Consider the following 20,573-nt stretch of genomic DNA (forward strand, 5'->3'; position numbering starts at 1 on the left):
TCTCGTCTTTACATGTATATCTTCTTCTTTGGCTGCTACTGAGTGCAACCAGATTTTACTTCTTTGATTCCCATGACACCGCCGCAACAGCAATAAGGAATGACCAACCGGTAAACGACTTCCGATTGTTGCAATCGCCAGCCCAGTCCGCATCAACAAAACAGTGGATAGGAACACCAGTTTTGCTATAATGAAGTCTCACATCTGAGGTACCTCTTAGATATCTTAATACCCTCTTGGTTACAACTGCATGTTCCTTGTGCGGATCTGCCACAGAGTGTATTATATCTGGCCGTGTAGTCAACGCCAAATACAAAAACGAGCCAATGAGTGATTGATAGCGTGTCTTGTCCACCTGACCGCAATCATTTAATTCGCACTTCGTCTGGAACACAACCTCTAGAGGAGTTGCGTTCGGCTTGCAGTCCTGCATACCATGTTCATGCAACAAGCCTTTGATGTACTGCTTGTGGCCTATGGCGACATTGCCAGTCTTGCCATCTCGCTCGATTTCCATCCCCAAAAAAAAGCGGAGTTCACCGCCGTCAACCACATCAAATAGGCCACGTCGTCTTTTCTGGTACATGCAAGTATAAAATCGTTAACATATACATCAATAATAGATAAATACCCATTGACTTTGCTCGTGTATATACACGGCTCGCTTGCACACGGAACGAAACCAATCTTCAAAAGAATGCTCTCCAGCTTTTGGACCTGCCTCAAGCCGTCAACGACAAGTCGCCCAGAGTCAGCCACAATAGTAAACCCAACGACTTCTGTCCAAACTGGAATGGATAGATATATTAAAATAACTAAGCGGAAGCTAAGCCCGCAAAAGAAAAAAAGTGGCAATACGCCGAAAATAACCAAACCAAATGAGCGAGTAATGCTAACATCAACTTCTATACTTATCAACTAAAAATCAGTAAAGGGCTCCATGTTGTGTTGAAGGGGATTGAGCCATCGCATAGACGCTCTTTAACATCGAGCTCCAACCAGATGCAAAGCTGTCGAAGCCAAATGAAGTGCACCCAATCTACAACCTACAGCTCCTATTGCACAGAAGAATCACCGTAGAGGAGCCCCATAAGAGACACCAACCACCGCAGTGTAAAAACTGCCAGGAATACAACCACACCTCTAACAACTGCAGTCTCAGGTCAGTGTGTGTTGGCTGCGGCGAACATCATAAAGATGGCATTTGCACCAAGGCCAGAAACAATGTCGCACTTAGACTATGCAGTAACTGTGGAGTGAACCACACGGCCATCTACAGAGGATGTCCTGTCTTCAAGGAGCTTAAGTCTCATCTAAACGGGCGCAAACCCCCAGCTGGACCAAAATTCACCGTCAACGCCTCTAAAACTACACCGGAGGTATTCTTCGCCAAGGCTGTTAGATCATCTAAAATGCCTGCTACATACAGTCCTAGTGTATCCTTCGCTAGTGTGCTCCTAACTGTACAGACAGAGCCCGCGAAAGAGACCCCGTCACTCCACCATCTACAGAATCCGCAACCTAGCCCACCAGAACTTGGCCAGCAAACAACAAGTGGCTTAGAGGCCCTATTGATCTCAATTAACAAAACATGACCTCTTTTATGACGTTGCGGAAACAAAACCTGCTTATCCAGAAGCTTATCGATAAGAAATAATGGCTTCCCTACATGGGAAGGATTGCTAATGGCTTTGGATTGCTAATGGCATCTCAAAGAGCAAAAGTGAACTGCTACAATTTCTAGACTCAACACATTTAACATCAAAAAATAATTTTCAAATATTAAAGTATACCTTCTACGCAACAAACCATCCAGACGGAAAAGCTCATGGTGGGACCAATATCCTAATCAAAAACCATATAAAACACTCGTTTCTCGACATATTTGAAACACAGCACCTCGACATATTTGCAGCCGTATAACGCACAGCACGAATCGCGTGGACAAATACACTATAGAAAAAACAGAAAAACAAATAATACTATAACTATCTATTAATTAAATGGGATGGGATAGATGTTTTAAGTATATTAATAGAAAACTCTGAGCCGATTACAGGGAATAGAAGGTTGTAATCAACGCAGAGGACCCTAAAAGGTTCATGCATGGCATAGTTAGAAGAACAACGACTAAGGGATAAAGGTATCAAAGGATGTCTACTCCGTCTACATGGTACCGACAGATTTACCTGAGCTAATAACTCGGGCGAGTCGATATCACCAATTAGGAGCTTGTGCATAAAAATGGCAACAAGCATAATTCTACGGTTAGTTAGGGAAGGAAGGTTAATCAAGAGAAGTCTACTAGAATACCAAGGCAAATTGGCATTGCGATCCCAGCTTAAGCCACGAAGAGCAAATAGCAAGAACTGCTTTTGAACGGATTCAAGTCTAATCTGGTGCGACTCATATTGAGGTGACCAAATGCAAGATCCATACTCTAAAATAGGACGGACAAGCGAAGTAAAAAGAACTTTAGTTGTATTGGGGTCATCAAATTTTTTTGACCATCTTTTAATGAAACCAGAACACTCATGGCCTTTGCGACCGTGGTGGAAATGTGGGTGTTAAAATTTAACTTATGGTCCATAAGTACGCCCAAATCATTTATATTATTTAAACGTTCAAAAGGGCTATTTTTTAGAAAATAAGTGACCAGTTGGGGAGAGTTACGGAAAAAAAGTCATCACCTTACATTTGGTAGTGTTAAGATTTAGTAGATTTAAATGGCACCAGGATTGAAAGTTTTTAAGATCAGCTTGTAGCCGATGGAAGATCGTTAATAAATAATGTGAAAAGCAGAGGGCCAAGATGACTACCTTGAGGTACACCAGAAGTCACAGGAATGGAATTGGAAAAAGAAGACTTAAAAAGTACCTTCTGTTTTCTATTTGTTAAATATTCTCGAACCCAAGAAAGATAAAGGGGTGTAAACCCAATGTCGCTCAGTTTAGGAAGTAATAAAGTATGATTAACAGAATCAAAGGCTTTGCTGAAGTCAGTGTATATGACATCAGTTTGTTTAGCATTTTTGAACCCCTTGATAATTATAGATGTAAATTCTAAAAGGTTAGTGGTTGCAGATCTACGTTTCACAAACCCATGTTGGGATGGCGAAATAATAGAGCTGCAAAAATGTTGCATTTGAGAAGTTATAATTTTCTCAAAAGCTTTCGGAATAGCGGACAATTTTGAGATACCCCTATAGTTAGAGGCTCCTTCCAAAAGAGGAAGATTCGACAGACAATAAAAACAACTTTAAAATGGGTTACATAATGCTTTTGCACAGAACCTGAGTACACGTCCAGGTAGACCATCAGGCCCCGGGGAATAAACAGGTTTAACTAGTTTGAGTTTACTAAGAAGAGAACTTTTATCAATCACTGGATTGAAAATGCAATTAGCCTTTTTTAAATGATAAGGATACGGACTTGCTCGATATTCCGTTGAGGAATAAGTTGTTTTGAAAAAACTCGCAGACATATCGGCAATTGCCTGATCATTGCTCGCTTTTTTATTTTGAAAAGACAAAAAAGATGGGTGCACAAAGGTCTTACGTTTCGAATTAACAAAATTATAAAATTGTTTAGGGTCAGAAGAAAACTGAAGCTTACACCGCTGAAGATAATTCTTATAGCATTGAGTATTAAGCATCATGAATTTTGAACGAGCAGCTGTATACAGAGCGTAATCTGATGAACGACGTGTTTTTTGAAACTTCTTATAATATCGAGTCTTCACGTTTTTCAAATTGGATAACTCTCGAGAGAACCAGGGAGGTTTGTTCAGCCGCTCCAGCCTACCAAGAGGCACACAAATATCAAAGAGTGAATTCAGAGTATCATAGAAAAAACGAACAGCTGATTTCATATCTCTACAAGTGTACAGATAAGACCAATCGGTAGTAGTAATGTTTTCATTAAGGCTGGCAAAGTCAGTCTTACGAAAGCACCTAGGTAGAGGTGAACTGGTGAGAGCAAGGGCAGATCAATTTTTAAATTTAATGTAGGATGAAATTTGCCTTCGGGAAGAACAAATGGTTCAATTCTAGAAACATCACAATAAGAAGAATCCAATACAAAAATAAGATCTAACGATTTTCCATTAGAATTCAAGACAGGATTGACTTGGGATAAAGATAAACCTGAAAGGCCATCAATAAAGTCATGTGACATAGAGGGCAGCAACATGATAGATTCATCTGTTGGTGACCATGCTAAAGCTGGTAAATTAAAATCATCTGCAACAATGAGCATGTCTTGACTGGAAACTAAAGAGGAGACAAACTGAATTGCTCTAAATGATTTAAATATACCACCATGTCTGACAATGGTGGAATATAGGCACAAGTAATAAAAGCATTAAAAGATTCAAAATTTACTTAAATACCGACAAATTCAATCTCCTGGGTACTAGAAAATTGAATCATTTCAAAAGATAAAGCAGCATCAACAGCTATCAGAACGCCACCGCCTATGCGAGAAATCCGGTCACGTCTGAATATAGAAAAGTTTGTGGAAAAAACCGATGCATCAGTAATGTCAGGTTTTAGCCACGTCTCTGTAAAAGCTAGAATGTTATGTTCAAAAGAAAAACTATCTACATAGAGATTAGAAAGTTTAGATTTCAGTCCTCTAACGTTCTGGTAACCCAGGTTAAGGGACGAAGCTAGTTTTTTGACACACCAGCAGATGCTGATGTGGCTGGAATAGTGTTAGTTGTGTTGGCAGGCGAATCGGTTGCCGATTTTTATTTTTTACAGTATATTCCTTAACTATTATATGTTTCGGCCAAAAGTCTTCTCGACATATAGTGTCGAAGATATTGGCAGAAACACTGATTTTGAAGGACGAAATGTCTCGAGAATAAGAAAATTTAAACTTCTCCACCGCAATATTCGAGACGTTAACTTTTTTCCGAATATAGGCTATTACATCATCAGATGTGACAACAGGGTCTAGCCTAGAAACAAATATATGTTTCTTTGGTGGTATGCCAACGAGAGGGCGCCGTCCCGAAGCGTCAGCCGCAGAAGTAACGTTGGACAAGTCACCCACTGCAGCAGTCAACTTGTTTTCCGGGCCCTCGATACTTTTTGAACTATCGGCAATATCCATTGGAATGGGTAATTGCCCAGACACATCGGACACTACAATAGGCATCGTTTTTAAGAGATCATTCCCAGGTAATACCGGTAATTCCTTACTAATGACATTCAAAACCGGGCTCTTAAACGATATCAATTGCTGTACATTAGGGGTGGACGGTGCATGAGGCCGGTCGGGAACGATAAGAGATGCTGTCGGATCAACAGATAAAGAAACAGCCCAAGGACTGGTTCTTTTACGTTTCGGAGACTCATCTGAACTGAGTCTCCACCGCAGTAAACTCCGCTTGGAGTTTGTTAAAACCTGCCCTTAATGTGTCAAAACTATCTCTAGTCCGCCTCATGAAAGAGCGCATCTCAATCTCGACCTCACGGCAAGCATCACATCCATATTTTAAGCCACCACCTTTAGCAATATACTCCTTGATTCTGCCTGTGTAACCTGCACACTTAACGTGAACCGCATTGTCACACAACCAACAAAGAATATAATCATGGGAGTCAACCGCAACTATGCAATTATTTTTTGAGAAGACAACCATTTTATCAAAAAGTCAATTTATTTTAAAAAGGAATAAAAAAATAAAAATTGCAAAGGTAAAAAATCTGTGTATAAGAATATACTGACCAGTACTGACACAAGGGTTAATTTGCAGAGTAAGCCTTCACAACTAAAAAAAATTAATAAGCAAGAATACACAAAAACAAAAAACACGTATCACAGAGTCGCGGGTAGGCAAAAGACGAGAGCGCAAATCAAGCCAAAATAGGAAAGAGCGGGAGAGCGCGTCAAATTGAACACATGCAACAACAATTTGTACGCAAGAGCGCGAGAGCTAGTTACAACGGTAAAGACAAAAGGCAAATGAAATAAGCAAAACAACAACACCGCTAATGCAAGTATTGTTGTAAGTTTTGATTTATGTATATTTAAAGTTTAAACAAAGGCGACTGCGAGAAGTCGCGAAGTGAAAATAAAATTCGGATGCAGAAATTATTATAGGCCGATAATGACGCATCAAATCTGTTGCAGTGACGACATATTTTAAAATGGTAAACCACATAAAGCCGAAAAAAGCCACTGGCCATGACCTAATCCTACCAATACATCTGCAAACTACTTCCAAAGAGCATGGAAAAGGTCCACTATCATCATGATTCCTAAAGAGGGAAAGGACAAAACACAGCCATTATCCTATAGGCCAATTAGTTTGATGCCATGTCTTTTGAAGCTTTTTGAAAAGGTCCTGCAGATCCGATTAAACTCATTTCTGGCATCGGAGAACACAATCCCTTCACACCAGTTCGGCTTCCGCGAAAAACATGTGACAATTGAACAAGTCAATCGCATAACATCCGAAATACGAATAGCATTCGAACTAAAAGAATACTGTGCGGCTGTCTTTCTCGAGGATCATCATCGAGGATCAGCTCGGTCCCCTCTACGTCTGGAGTATAAAGTCCTCCTATACAACTCCGTACTGAAACCCATCTGGACTTACAGAGCCGTACTATGGGGAAATGCAAGTACCAGCAATGTCGATATTATACAAAGGGCGCAGTCGAAGATTTTAAGATCAATCACGGGGGCCGCGTGGTATATACGGAACGACAACATTCCAAATGATCTAAATATACCTAGCGTAAAATCTGAAATAGGTAGTCAACAACTGAAGTATTCTGCGAAACTGGATGCACAGCCTAATGTTCTTGCCAATTCCCTTACGCGAACTAATAATAGAACTCGTCTTAAAAGAAATGACAGACCAGCCCAATAATAAGTTATTAGGGCCGCCTGCAGTATCCCCAGGATTTATCTTAAGTACTAGACTAAGAAAAATATCTCAAACTTGTTGTAAGGCTCTAATTTAAGAGTAGATTTAACAAAAACATTAAACGTTAAAAAAAAGGAAATATGACAGCAAAACCGTTATAGCTAGAATTTAGCTATTTCAGAAACTTTACTTAGCTACGAAATCCTTCTTGAAAACTTTGATGTCTCTACGCTTGATCAGGTTTGTCCTCGTGGCGGTAGTGTTCTCATCGCCGTTAACTCTAATCTCTGTTCGGTTGTTGTGCCGATTTATTTGCCTTTCGGTGTTGAGTTTATTTAAGTTGAGAAATTACTTATAACAATTTGAACTTATATGTTTATGGCTCTTAAATACAAATATTCGATATAGTCTTAGGTAATTTTAACGTACCTAACATTTCTAAGATTTTCTTTATAGTTTACTTGAGTACCCTCTCTATGTTTATTTTCTATTTTCTTTTGTGATTGGCTATTTTAATTAAATTGTTGTGGATTGTGCAGTTGATTTTTTGTACTCTGCTCTTTCTTTTTTTCTACTTCTTTATTTAATTATTTAATTTATCTAATAAAAACCGTATCGTGCGTTGTAAGGTTGAGTTCTACCAGAATCGCAAAAGATTTTGCAACTTTGTAAGCTTTAAACGGCGCCCAAATCACTTGCCTTCCACCTTTACACTCAATGGCACCTAATAATAATTCGGAAATTTGAGATATGTTTGCTAATTTCTTTCAGTCTAATTATTTCATTATTGTTTCCCCTCCCACATAGTATTCCTTCTCTATATAACTGAAGACTATATTATTTCCACCTTTTTTTTATGAAATCCTTTGTACCTGTTCCTAATAATATTCCAAGCTGTATGATACAAATTTGTTTATTTTCCCTTCATCTTTGTTATTCTGCATATCTATCGACACTCGAAGTTTTCTTAATCTTTGGAAAGAGTCTTATTTTATTCCACTTTTTAAAAAGGGTAATAAATCAGACATTTCTAACTTTCGTGGCATTTCCAATCTTACTGCCAATAACTTAGATTTTTGAGAAAATATAACTTCACTCCTTCAACGTTTATGTAGATCCACTAAGTGTTTCTACTTGTCCATTACCAACCATGTAAATATGTAATTCACTTTAATGCCTGAAAGTGCTTAATTATTACATTCAGTCGTATATCTCCGTTCCTTGCTCAGTGCTTTATTAAATCTGATTTTTTTTTTTTTAATTCGAAACTGTCCTGTAATCTTTACGTATGTTTAATTGCCAACAGATTATCTCGTATTGTAGGCTTCATAATTTATTTATTTATTTTTTTTTTTTTACGTCAACTAACACCTAACTACTAACACCAACTAACTAACAGTCGAAGAAAAATCTTAAGCTATTTGCACAAGGTGCCAGCTATGCCCCGATTCACAGCCAATGTGGTCAGGGATGAGTTGCAGCCAATCCGAGTCCAGAATATTTTCAGTGGTTTCGCTGTATATGATTAAAAAGTATAGCGCGAAGAGAAGTGACAGAAACATGAGGAGAAATTAGGTGAGAAAGGTTGTTAAAAGATAGGCAAAGAACACGAAAAATAGTTTCTGGTCCGACGTGAGGGAACACAAAAATATAGCGTATCTAGTAAATTGGTAGAAATGACTTCGCCGTTGACTAGTTTATGGAGAAAGACAATGCCAAATACGAGCCTACGGTTGTAAAGTGAAGAAGGATTAATAAGAAGAAGTCTGTCAGAATAAGAAGGTAGGCGAAGACTCGGGTCCCAATTTAGACCGCGTAACGCGAACTTAAGGAATTGCTTCTGTACCGATTCAATACTATGCTGGTGAACATTATTATTATTATTATTATTAATAATTAATCTTTTTTTTTTTAAGGACGGGCAATTTTTTTTTCCTTTTAGTTTAAAAAAAACCGCAAACAAATTTGGAACCGATCGGATAATGTTTGATGGGCGCGGAACTCACCTAAATTTTTCAGTGCGATGCTCCCATATAAGCATACATAGCACCATACAAATGTCATAGAGTGAGCGAGATCGCATGCTATGAAATAAACTGTGAACATTATTCATGCTTTATTACAAGCAGAAGTTCCGACATTTGATAGGTTTTCAAAATCATGGCCAAATTTGAAGAAAGAGAAATTCGAAAGTGGCGCTGCAGATGAAACAATTCGTGTCCAAATTTGTGGAGCAGAACGCCAGAACTTCAGAACAGAATTTTGCCTTGGTGAACTACAGAAATGTCAGAGCCAAGAAGATTATAAAGAATTGCTTCAGCTAGCTTTAATCTTTCTTGGTGTAAAGCCAGAGCCCGAGTGGGTTTTTTACGGTACCATGATTATAATATGCAGTCTGTTAAAGTTGGAAATAGAAGAGTTCATAACATAAATCAATAACTAGTATATATGTATAGGTTAAAATTTTTTTTTGCTTTTTTACAGGCCATACTATATACAAGCATCATTACATAGCAAAAACAGCAGTTCGTTTTGAATTGCAACTAAAAAACTCATTCATCAAATTATCCAAATTGAGCTTATCAACTGCTTCTGAATACGAATGTTATTTTGCCACATGATTTAGTTTATTTTGCGCAGCTGATGATCGTAGATAATTTTTGATTCGACGCAAAACCGAGAAGCTCCTTTCATTAGAGCACGTTGATCCAGGAATCGTAATTATCAATCGAATGAATCGCACGAATTTCGGAATAAGGTCCATATAACATTTGTTTTCTCTCAAAAAATTAACTATTTCACGCGCTTTTTGGATTTTCTGATTTATTCCAAGTTGTCGTTTATGATTTTGTTCGCCATAATTTCTAAAATTTCATTTTTTACCGTATGATGCTACCACTTGTCTTGTGTTTTTTTCAGCCATGATTCCAACTGTGACACATCTTCGGCCCGTGCTCGTAGAGTTGTCATAAAATTTGAATCCTCGACATTTGCAGCCCCACGAATCGCTAAGCCTTGCCTACCCAACAACTTCAACGTGTTAAAATCTTCTTTAACGCTGTACGATGGTCCATCATTTGTTTATGCGTAGCGGTGGAAAGTTGCTGAACAACGTTTACTGAATTTAGAGATTCAGTGCACTTAAAATGCAAATTACACGTAGAATGTTTTTTAAGTCGATCGGCTGCATGTTTCCAGTAAGAGAATCCAGTCTGAACCCACGTTTCTTTAGATTTACCAAGTTTTTATTACAGGCTTCAGTGCACTTTGTACAAATCGCCCAATTTTCTTTTATTATGGTCTAACCAAGGATTTTATTTTTTCCAACGTGGAAAAGCAGCTGGTAATGCCGTGAGTGTAGGATCCGCTTCTAAAAATAAATATGTACGTATTGTTACTCAGCAGACAGCAGAATAAAGAAACAGGCAAAAAATTCACGTATAATCAAACGGGGCTTTTGTATAAACCCTCTGCTGTGCTGTGATATCGTATGAAATTCGAAAAATCTAGCATTCGTTCTACGACAAAATTAACAATATTTTTTCCCAAATTACCAATAAAAAAGTAGATTCGCTATTTCCTTCCAACCGCGGCTTTTTACCATACAAACGGTCACATGTCGATTGCACGATAGGTTTACTGGTCGAAGTTGTCGCACTCTCCTCCTCTTGCCCTCAAGCACTTTCACTGTTCAGCTTTATATTCCGAATGAGAAACCGGTCCATGCTCTTCTATTAAGCTCCAAATCACTCCTACAAAAAAAAACACTTTGGTATTGTACAAAAATCGTCTGCACGGGCGCGACTCGCAATGCTTATACACTCATACATTGACATGTATTGTGTGTATCGGTTCCGTATCGATTATGTATCGATTAAGGCGCGCTTAATCACTTCGCAAGCGCGCCAAAGAGCGCGCATTTTTTAAATAATGTATCTGATAAAATTTGTTGCTGCAACGGAACAATTTTATTTACTCCACATCCGTTCTTTTGTCAGTTTGTAAAGAACGATTTTAAGCAACTTTTGGTTAAGTTTGAAGATGCTTTACCGTGAGAACTTCAATAAACATACTACCATAAAATACATGATTTACAGAGAATTTCCGAGTTGGTAATTACCCACTCGGCAATTTTCCGAGTGGGTAGTACCATCCATGCTCCCATAGGCTGCCGCCGGCCCTGTATAAAGCAATACACTTTTCGTACTCCTGGACCAACTAGCCATGCCCGCTGAATGTCAAAAGCCATATATTCTTTTAAGATATTTATATTTAGACATCAGTTTTGGCTGACAAAAAAGGTAGAAAATGGTTTGCGTGATATTTGCATTTTCTTGGTAAGAATGTACATTAAAGTATGGTTTAAGTGTACAAACGCTATTGAGGCTCCTTTCCATGACCTTAACCATGTAAAAAATTGTCTAAAATATACAAGTACTGACGCCGAAACCTCGTCTATAGTATTAAACTAACTTAAAATTAGCAATCATTTATGGTACCTTGCCGCTCTGGCGTTTTTTGATTCGATTGTCTTAACTCAAAGGAACCAAATTTTCAACTGAAAAATAATAGACATCACTCTAATTTGGTGGACTTTCAAAAATACTCCTTGTCTGACTTTGTGTCATTAAAAACAAAGGATTTTTTGAGAAAGCTAAGCTACCACAAACATTTCTTGGACTGGATCCATCGAAGTGGAAGCAAACAGTTGAATTTGATTAAGGTTTAACATACTGACGTGATCTTCATGTGGTAAATGATATGGCCGAAAGAAAGAAGAAAAGAAACATTTGATTCTATTCTTCTTTTCTTTTTGTAATATAACATCAATAGTGTTCACAATGTAATGACATTTTATTTTATAGCATGCCATGTCGCTCACTCTTATGACATTTGTATGGTGCTATGTATGCTTAGCATTACACTGAAAACTTTAGGTGGGTTTCGCGGCCATCAAACAATGTCCGATCGGCCCCAAATTTGTTTGTGATTTTTTTTAGACTAAAAGGAAAAAAAATGCCCGGCACTTGGGGAATTTCGAATTTTTGAAAATAAGAACACCCCCTAGTGCACAGCACAAGAGAGAGTGCAAGAAGTTATAAGCCGATCTTACAAAACTGTTTAATTTGGCGAATTATGGAAATAAAACACAAGGGTGTCAAGCAAACAACACCAGCGAAAGCATAAACAAACAAAGCACAATTAAAAGTTGAGAGAAAACAATAAATATTAATAAAAACTCAGGAGCTTAGCAAAAACACGACCGTCACGTCAGAGAGCAGAAGCTTTTTTTTGATACTGTCACTCATAGAAGTCGGTCGTGTTTTTTTTGCGCTCTCGCTCAACTACTTTTTTTCGTTCTTTTGTGTACTTAACTTATAACATTCACATTAAATTAAATTATCTCAACCAATTTTTATCATCGCAATATTCATCGCGAAGTTTCAAGTTAAATTTACATTTACATTTTGATTATCATCAAAACATTAACAAACGTACTTATTATTTTGTTGTTGCGCTGCTTAGTTTTTGATTTGTTTCTACTCTTTGCACCCATCCGCTCTCTCAATTTACAGTTCCCATTTTGTTTTTGTTCATATGGTGTTGGTGCTCTATATTCTTTTGCTTTCTCTTTTGATCGCGCTCGAGGCCGTTAACTTCGCGCTTGCGACAAGTTTTTGTTGTTATGTGTTTTAATACAAATGAAGTAAGTAAGTCGTCTCGCCATGCATAATGTGCGAATTTAGTAACCAAATATACATACATACCAAATAAGGTGTCTCTAGCTAGAATAGTTTTTCAGATAAACGCTATTTTTAAACTGCAAGCGCGGAAAGGGGCGTGGCAAAAATATTAACTAAATTCGACCAATTAACATACTACACGAGTCTATATTCCAAATTTGGTGGCTGTAGCTTTTACAGTCTCCGAGATCTAGGTGTTCATACGGACAGACGGACGGACAGACGGGCAAAGCTAGATCGACTCGGCTGTTGATCCTAATCAAGAATATATGTACCTTATGGGGTCGGAGAAGCTTTCTTCTGCCTGTTACATACATTTTGGCGACTTTAATATACCATTTCACCCTATGGGTGTATGGTATAAAAATATTTTTTTGTCTCTTTTTCATTTGCATATTGCAGTTAGTTTTTGCTTTGGTTTGTAAACGCCTCTCTTAAAATGTACATCTTTACATTTTATTTACATATTGTTTATTGAATGGGGCTGTGATTTGTGTCGTGTCTAGGAGCTCTAGTTGCGAGGTTAAATGAAACGGACTGGGGATGCATTTAAAACCCTGTCAGCTGGCGTTCATAAGCTCCAAGAGGAATTTTTGGCGATGGAGGTTTAATTCAGAAGTTCAAAACTTTTGATTGAATCTCCGACGCGTAAGAGGACCAGGTGTCAGGTCGCGTCCCTCAGTCCGTCAGCACATTATCTCTACCAGTTCCGGCTTCCGACTATGACCCTATGTCACCAAATGTACACCAGCTGATATCGTTTAGGAGTCTGGCTTTGGCAGGTGTGGAGTCTCTTCTTCCCATTTTCCCTGGAGACAGTATCCCACCTACTAACACGATATCTGTTATATTTTCCGAGCCGTCCAGGAAGGTGGATAGCTCTCTGCTTGTGCTAGCGCGAAACAGGCCATGTTCTGGTGTCGTATGGGCCACAGATTTTTTAATGCTAATAAAAATCCGTTTCGTTAGAAATACTTTTTTTAATGCACATGAAAAAAATTTAATTAGCTAAATTGTTTTTCAATGCTAATAAAATGAAAATGCATTAGAAACGACTCTGCCTGGCATTATCTTTGGAATAATATGCTAATTATGCATTAGTGTCTAAGTAATATTGCTTAAGAGCTACCGACATGTCACCAGTCTTATTCAAAATATTGTTTCTAATTTAAGTTGACCACGTTTTTATTTTCAGATTCTGACAACCAACATATGTATTCACAAGCAAGTAAAGTAAACTTCGTTTCAACACCAAATGTTCGATCTGTTAGGAAGAGAAACACAGCTAATAAGAAGGAGCGTAGGCGAACGCAAAGCATTAATAATGCATTTTCTTACCTGCGCGAAAAAATTCCAAATGTACCGTCTGATACAAAACTATCAAAGGTAATTTTAATATATAGTTATATAACTTAAATCAATGTGTTCGGTAATAAATCACAAACCAAAAAAAATTTGGTGAACAGGTCGAACGAATGCATCCGTTCATTGACTTCTCTCACACGTAAATGTGAACTTTTTATAAAAAATGAAGTAAGTCGACTAGCCGACTTGGGTATACCATACACCAGGTGAAACAAATATTTCAAATTTCGAAACCCAAATGTACCTATGTCTATTAAATTGTTTTTACATAATTCATAGTATGTGCTATCTCGCTCACTCTACAAACACACGAGCACTCTAGCGCCACCACTAGCCAACGGCCAATTCTGGCCTTGTGGACTGCTCTGTAAAATACGTTCATACGCATATTTTGCATGTTTCTAGTCCGATTTCAATAATAATCAATTTGGTAGTTTGGTAGAAGTTTTTTTCCAAATTATGGAGGCGGAAGTGGGCGTGGCAAAATACTAAAAGATGTATACTCTGCGCGCATACTAAGCCAGTGTACATACTAAATTTGGTGACTTTAGCTTTGTTAGTTTTTGATAAAATCAGTTTTGTTTAATTGGCGGGGCGGAAGTGGGCGTGGCAAAATTTTTAAATATCCAATGTCTGCGCGTCTATTAAGCTAGTCTGCATACCAAATTTAATGTCGTTAGCTATCATAGTTTTTAAGAAAATCAGTTTTACGTAAATTCCATGGGCGGAAGGGGGTGTGGCAAAAAGTTTAAACTGTTAATTTCTGCGCGGCAACTAATTGAGTAAATAAACAAAATTTGATGTCTCTAGTTGTTATACTTTTTAAGAAAAACAGTTTGATGTGATTCCTGGGGGCGTAAGGGGGCGTCGCAAAAAGTTTGAACAATTAATTTCTGCGCGCTAACTAAGTTGAAGTGGGTTAATCTATAACAATAATAATAAATACCTATATTTAAAGTTTCTACAATCTTTTATCTCATAAAAATAAGTCTCTGCAATAAACCCTTTGAATTCTTCTTCAACATGCAAGACTATTTACATGTGTTAAATTTATTATAGTGATTTTTAAAGTTCCATTATGATCGGTTATTACCACTGAAAAGCTGTAAGGGGCTGCTTGCTGCTCCGAAAACAAAAGTAGAGAAACAGCATGCAAATAAATCCACAACTCCCGAAATGGCACAAATGCGAGGAAAGCGAAAAGACAGACTTCGCGAGAGACCGACCCTTTTCGCTCACTCGACCCAAAAAAGGTCGTTTATGACCCGCCATAAAACTCGAGACACAAATTTTTGTGTGTGTCGAGTCCAAAAAATTATTTCTCTGCCTTTGCTGGTAAAGAGCCACGGGAGCGAAACGTGCCCATCCTTGGTCTAAAGAAATATGTGCTTTCTTGGCCTTCTACAGTTCCGTTTGGCGGAGTCCATCCCTTTGCCTCATTATTATAAGAACTCGGGAAGTGGACATAGGCCGACGATAAACATTGTGCAGACCGACACTTGTATTCAGGCGATTTTGACAAAATGTGAAAAATGAGTTCTAACATCCACATGTAGATCATCTTAGATGATTACAGCTGTGCTAGGTATGTTTTAGAATATGTAAAAAAATAAACTCATGGAATAGGCATCCTAAGTCATAGTACTAAATAGTATATACGTCTTTTTAATGCCGGCATAATAATCGATGGGAATGCGATACAACCCAGCTGGTGGAGTTGCAATTTTTATCAAATTATCATCAACATTTTTGCCTAAAATTCTAAAAAGTTGCCTAAAGTGCATCAATTTTTTCTTTATATGTTAACCACAGTCAGCGACGACTTCAATTTGAATGTATAATATCAAAGAAGCGAACTTCAGCTGTGCCGAAGTTTATATACCCTTGCAGTTCTTGGCCATAATATTTTTACATGTTCTCAACTCTTTTTCTGTAATTTCTCAATTCACCAATGCACAGACAAAACCATCTAAATATCATTTCCATTTATTTTTTCTTCTTCCTCATCTAATATAACACACATGCCGCGATTGGCACTCATACACATACAGCTTATTTATCATTGCGTCTGTGTGTGAATACCTGTGCTCTGTTGGTTCGAGCAATGGCGTAGTATTCTGCTCGCAGCGCTGCCGGCAATGTTTGAGCAGAGCCGATTTATATTGACTGTAACTTGTATTCTATTTATACGATCTGATTAGAGTTTCGGGTTCTAATGTTTTATATATACTCCAAATACTCAAAATTCCTAACTTCCCTTCTTCTATAACTATATGATGTAGTGTCCGATCCTGATGATTTTCATGTTAAAATAACTTGAAATACGGAAATTTCCATCATTTTGAAATTGCTTTCAAAAGAGAGTGGCACACAGAAATACAACAAAAGAAACGCGGTCGGACGGACTGACATGAATATTAGAACTCGTCTCGTCGTGCTAATTAAGAATATAAATGTCTGTGTGAAAATCACCCAAGTGAGCCGCCTAAAAAAACATTTGCGTATTTTCACTCAAAAGTACCTATTTTAATTCATATGTCACTGGAGAGATTTTCACACATACCCTTTTAGATTGTCAAAAATACTCCCCTCTATGAGTTCCACACTTCTGACCAAAACTAATATTTCATTCACGAAAGTAAGACCATACGAATACTTATAAGATGTTATGTAGGTCACCCACGTCAAAATATCATTCAAATTTTCTGCAAGTGTCCAGTCCAAGCTTCAAGATTTTCCATGCAAGCGATATCAAGCGTTATCTAAGCTTACCACAGACATAAATTCACGTTGGCTTTAATTTAATCTACACGAATTTTCTGTATTGGTGCCAGCAAAATACATTAAAATTTGATGCCATTAAGGGCGTGCTGGAGTTTCGTTTTAACATGACATGTATGTATTTAATATAAGGGTGAAATGGTACCCTCTGGGTGCATGTTACTTGACTTACAATATTAAAGCACCACGGATACCGAGAATTTTATTAGTTTAGAAGCCATGATTTTTGCAATATTAAAGTCGCCAAAATGTACGTAAAAGGCAGCAGAAGGCTTTTTCGACCCCATAAAGTATATATGTATATTCTTGATTACGATCAACACCAGAGTCAATCTAGCCATGTCCGTTTGTCTGTATAAACCAGTAGATCTCGGAGACCATAAGAGATAGAGCCATCAAATTTGGTATGTATGTACTTTGGTACGTCCGATAAATTTCATTTAGATTATTGTAGATGACCAAAACAAGTCTTTATGTCTTGAGGTTCCTTTATTTTATGATTCCTAATTCTCTAACAATGGTCAAGTACAGCTAAGACCGCGTAGCTGCGCTGCCATTGACGCCGGTAGAGGAGCGGTCTGCGGTCATTTATGTATAAATGTGTACGTGTATGAATGTATAAATCTTTAGATAAAAGTGTACGTGTATGAATGTATAAATGCTTAAATAAAAGTATGTATCTATATATGCGCGTCATCAGGTTAGCGCCCCCCTTTAAGCTCTCTGACAATGTTCAATCAAATCGAAACCATCAGAGCTCCAGCTTTAAGATTTTTTTTATATTGTGCTACAATCATTTTTTTTTTTTAAATAAAACAACAATGGCAATTGTAGCAATAAGGAATTTTTTTTAATGAATGTTTTTGAGAAAGGTACAAAAAAAAATGTAACAAAAAATTGGTCATCAGGTTAGCGCCCCCCGCGTTAAATTCAATTTAATTAAGTTAATAACCAATAATATTAGTTTAGGACACCTGTACATAAAATTTCTATAATTTTAAAGTAATATTAGCAGTGCGTAGTCCCGCCTTTGTTTGAAATTACTTCAAAAATTCGATTGGGAATTGAATTATACAGTTTTTCGATATAATTCAATGATATGGTTGACCAAGCGTCTTTAATACCTTCGATCAACTCTGTCTTTGTAGTATACTGCTTTCCGGACTCATACACTTTCCTGACCAACCATCCCCAGACGTTTTCAATGATGTTAAGGTCGGGTGAGTATGGTGGCCACTCCATGAGATCAACTTTTTGGCCCTGAATCCATGACTTCACGGATCGGGCGGTGTGAATTGGCGCATTATCATGCTGGAAAGTCCACTGCAGGTTTTGAAAAACGTTTTGAAAATGCGGAAAAGCCGTTTTCAACACGGTGTTGTAGTCCTGTGCGTTCATGCGCGATGTCAAAAATTGAAGCTCGCAAGTGCCGTAGTACGATATTGCTCCCATTTTTCCATAGCTTTCCTTATTTTTAAGATAATTGGCAATTGTTTTTCTGTGTCTTCCCGTCTTTTCAGCAATTTTATGGTAGGATAGTCCAGATTCAAAGTATGCCTCAATCTTTGATTTTTCAACCAATGATAAAACTGTTCCTTTACCCATAGTGTACTTTTTTCGAAAGAGATTGATTACTTTGAGGTTCACAAAAATTTGGTGACTGCAATTGCCAAATTAAGCGAGATAACTAAAATTGCATTTGGGGGCGCTAATCTGATGACGCATAATAAGGGCAAGCTTTTTCGTCGAGAATGAAGCAAAACGCGAAAAAATATATAACGCTTCTTCTAAGAAGCTTTCTTCTCTTGTCATAAAGATCATAAATGGGTATTGTAACAACAACAACAAAATTTTACGAAAAACAGTGGAATAGAAAAGTAAAAATTAGAAAAAACATGTAGAGAGAGGGGGTGCGCTAACCTGATGACGCGCAGTATGTCGCCGCAGCGGAAGAGTGAGGATGTATCATATTCCATATTAAGACAGAGTGGCCGCGCGTATTATATTTGCCGACTCAGCAATGTCCAGCACGATGCACACATGGGTGGTCATGTTACTTAAGAGGCATGTCACTTGAATGTTGTATACATAAATATTGTAACAAAGTAATACAATATGTTTATAATATTAATGTATGTTTTGCCGGCTCGAGGTCAAATTTTTTCTTTTTAGAATAAAACAAAATAATAATATTTTGTGTTGTTCTTTTCCGATATATTTCGACCACTCATCGGTGGTCGTCTTCAGGGCAACTATAAAAACATTTAATTGTGATTAACTTTAACATAACATAATATAACAACAAGAAACACCTACTTATTTTTACACGTCCGCACACTGTGACGTGGAGCTATACACTGACTTGTCCCTAATAAATGCCTGTATAAATGCGCGCAGTTGTCTGTATCTACCTTATAATTAAGTCTTATATTTGTCGGTGTATTTATTATGTGCAGCATCTCCAAAGTATAACGTTTGTTGTAATGTTGTTCTTGGTCTATTATGTTTACTTCGTCAAAATTTGGGGAATGTCCACTGGCAGCACAGTGGGCCATAAGTGCTGTTTTTTGTATATTGGAGTGTTGCCGAAGTTTATAGTCAGATCTATGTTGTGATAGTCTAGTTTTTAGCCTCGATTTGGTTGTCCCTATATACATTTTATCACAGCTTTCTTCGTTTGTCCCGTTGCACGGTATTTTATATACTACGTTACTCTTGTCCATTGTATCAATCTTGCTTTTTGTCCTGTTGAAAATACTCCGTAGCGTGTTGTTGGGTTTATGTGCTATCTGTATTTGTTCTGTGTCATAGCAATCCGAGTTTGCCAATCTTTCCGACAGTTGTGGGACATATGTGACAGACATAAAGCGTTTTGTCGAAACCTCTTTATTGGTTTTCTTATTGTTGGATTTTAGTAAAGTCCTTATGGTGTAGTTTGGAAAGTCATTAGCCTTTAAAATTCGTCGTATTTCTTTCTTCGTGTCTTCGTGAAAAATTGGGTCCGATATGTTGAGCATCCGTTGTATACAACCTCTTGCTGTATTCATTATCATCGACTTCGGATGTTTGGAGTTGAAGTTGATGATTCGTCCTGATGATGTTGGCTTTTTGTACCATTTTAATTTTAGCTCGTTTCCTCGTCTGTGTATTGATGCGTCTAGATATGTCAATTTGTTGTCATTTTCTAACTCTATTGTAAACTTTATGTTTCTGTCAAATGAATTTAGGTTGTCAAGTGTGTTTTGGATCTCGTCTTCTTTAATTATGGCAAAAAGGTCATCTACATATTTCGTCATAACTCTAGGTGGTCGCTGCAGTGTTCTCATCATTTTGTCTAAGAGTTCTTCCATAATTATATCGGCTATTATTGGTGATGCTGGTGAGCCCATAGGCATTCCTTTTAGTTGTGTGTATATTTTGTCCTTGTATTTAAAATATCTGTTCTCTTGTATACAAAAACGTACTATTTCCATGAATGTTGATTTTGGAATGTTAGTGTGCGCTTTTATTTTTATCCACTTTTCCCTAATATTGTCAAGTGCCAATTCTATCGGAATACTTGGAAAAAGGGAGACTACGTCAAATGATATCAATCGTTCATCATCGCAAATATATGTGTCATTGATCCTTGTCTTAAATTCTGAGGCGTTCTTTACGTTGTATGTTGAGTCTGCTGTTATATTTTTTAATATGTTGACTATGTATTTACATAGTCCGTATGATGGAGAACCAATTGATGAGCAGATTGGTCTCAATGGCGTACCTTCTTTATGAATTTTAGGTAATCCATATATTCTTGGT

The 20,573-nt window shown here is 37.5% G+C and overlaps 1 protein-coding gene across 1 annotated transcript in view; it reads left to right on the forward strand.

The window, feature by feature from the left end:
* Hand (heart- and neural crest derivatives-expressed protein) overlaps positions 1–20,573 on the forward strand; it is a 325,738-nt gene that overhangs the window by 101,416 nt on the left and 203,749 nt on the right. Inside the window, exon 2 of the mRNA XM_068302366.1 lies at positions 13,822–14,012. Within this exon, the coding sequence (XP_068158467.1) occupies positions 13,822–14,012 (191 nt within the window). The remainder of the gene's footprint in view (positions 1–13,821; positions 14,013–20,573) is intronic.

The sequence above is a fragment of the Drosophila tropicalis genome, unplaced genomic scaffold, assembly GCF_018151085.1.
Source record: "Drosophila tropicalis isolate 14030-0801.00 unplaced genomic scaffold, ASM1815108v1 contig_979, whole genome shotgun sequence".
NCBI lineage: Eukaryota > Metazoa > Arthropoda > Insecta > Diptera > Drosophilidae > Drosophila > Drosophila tropicalis.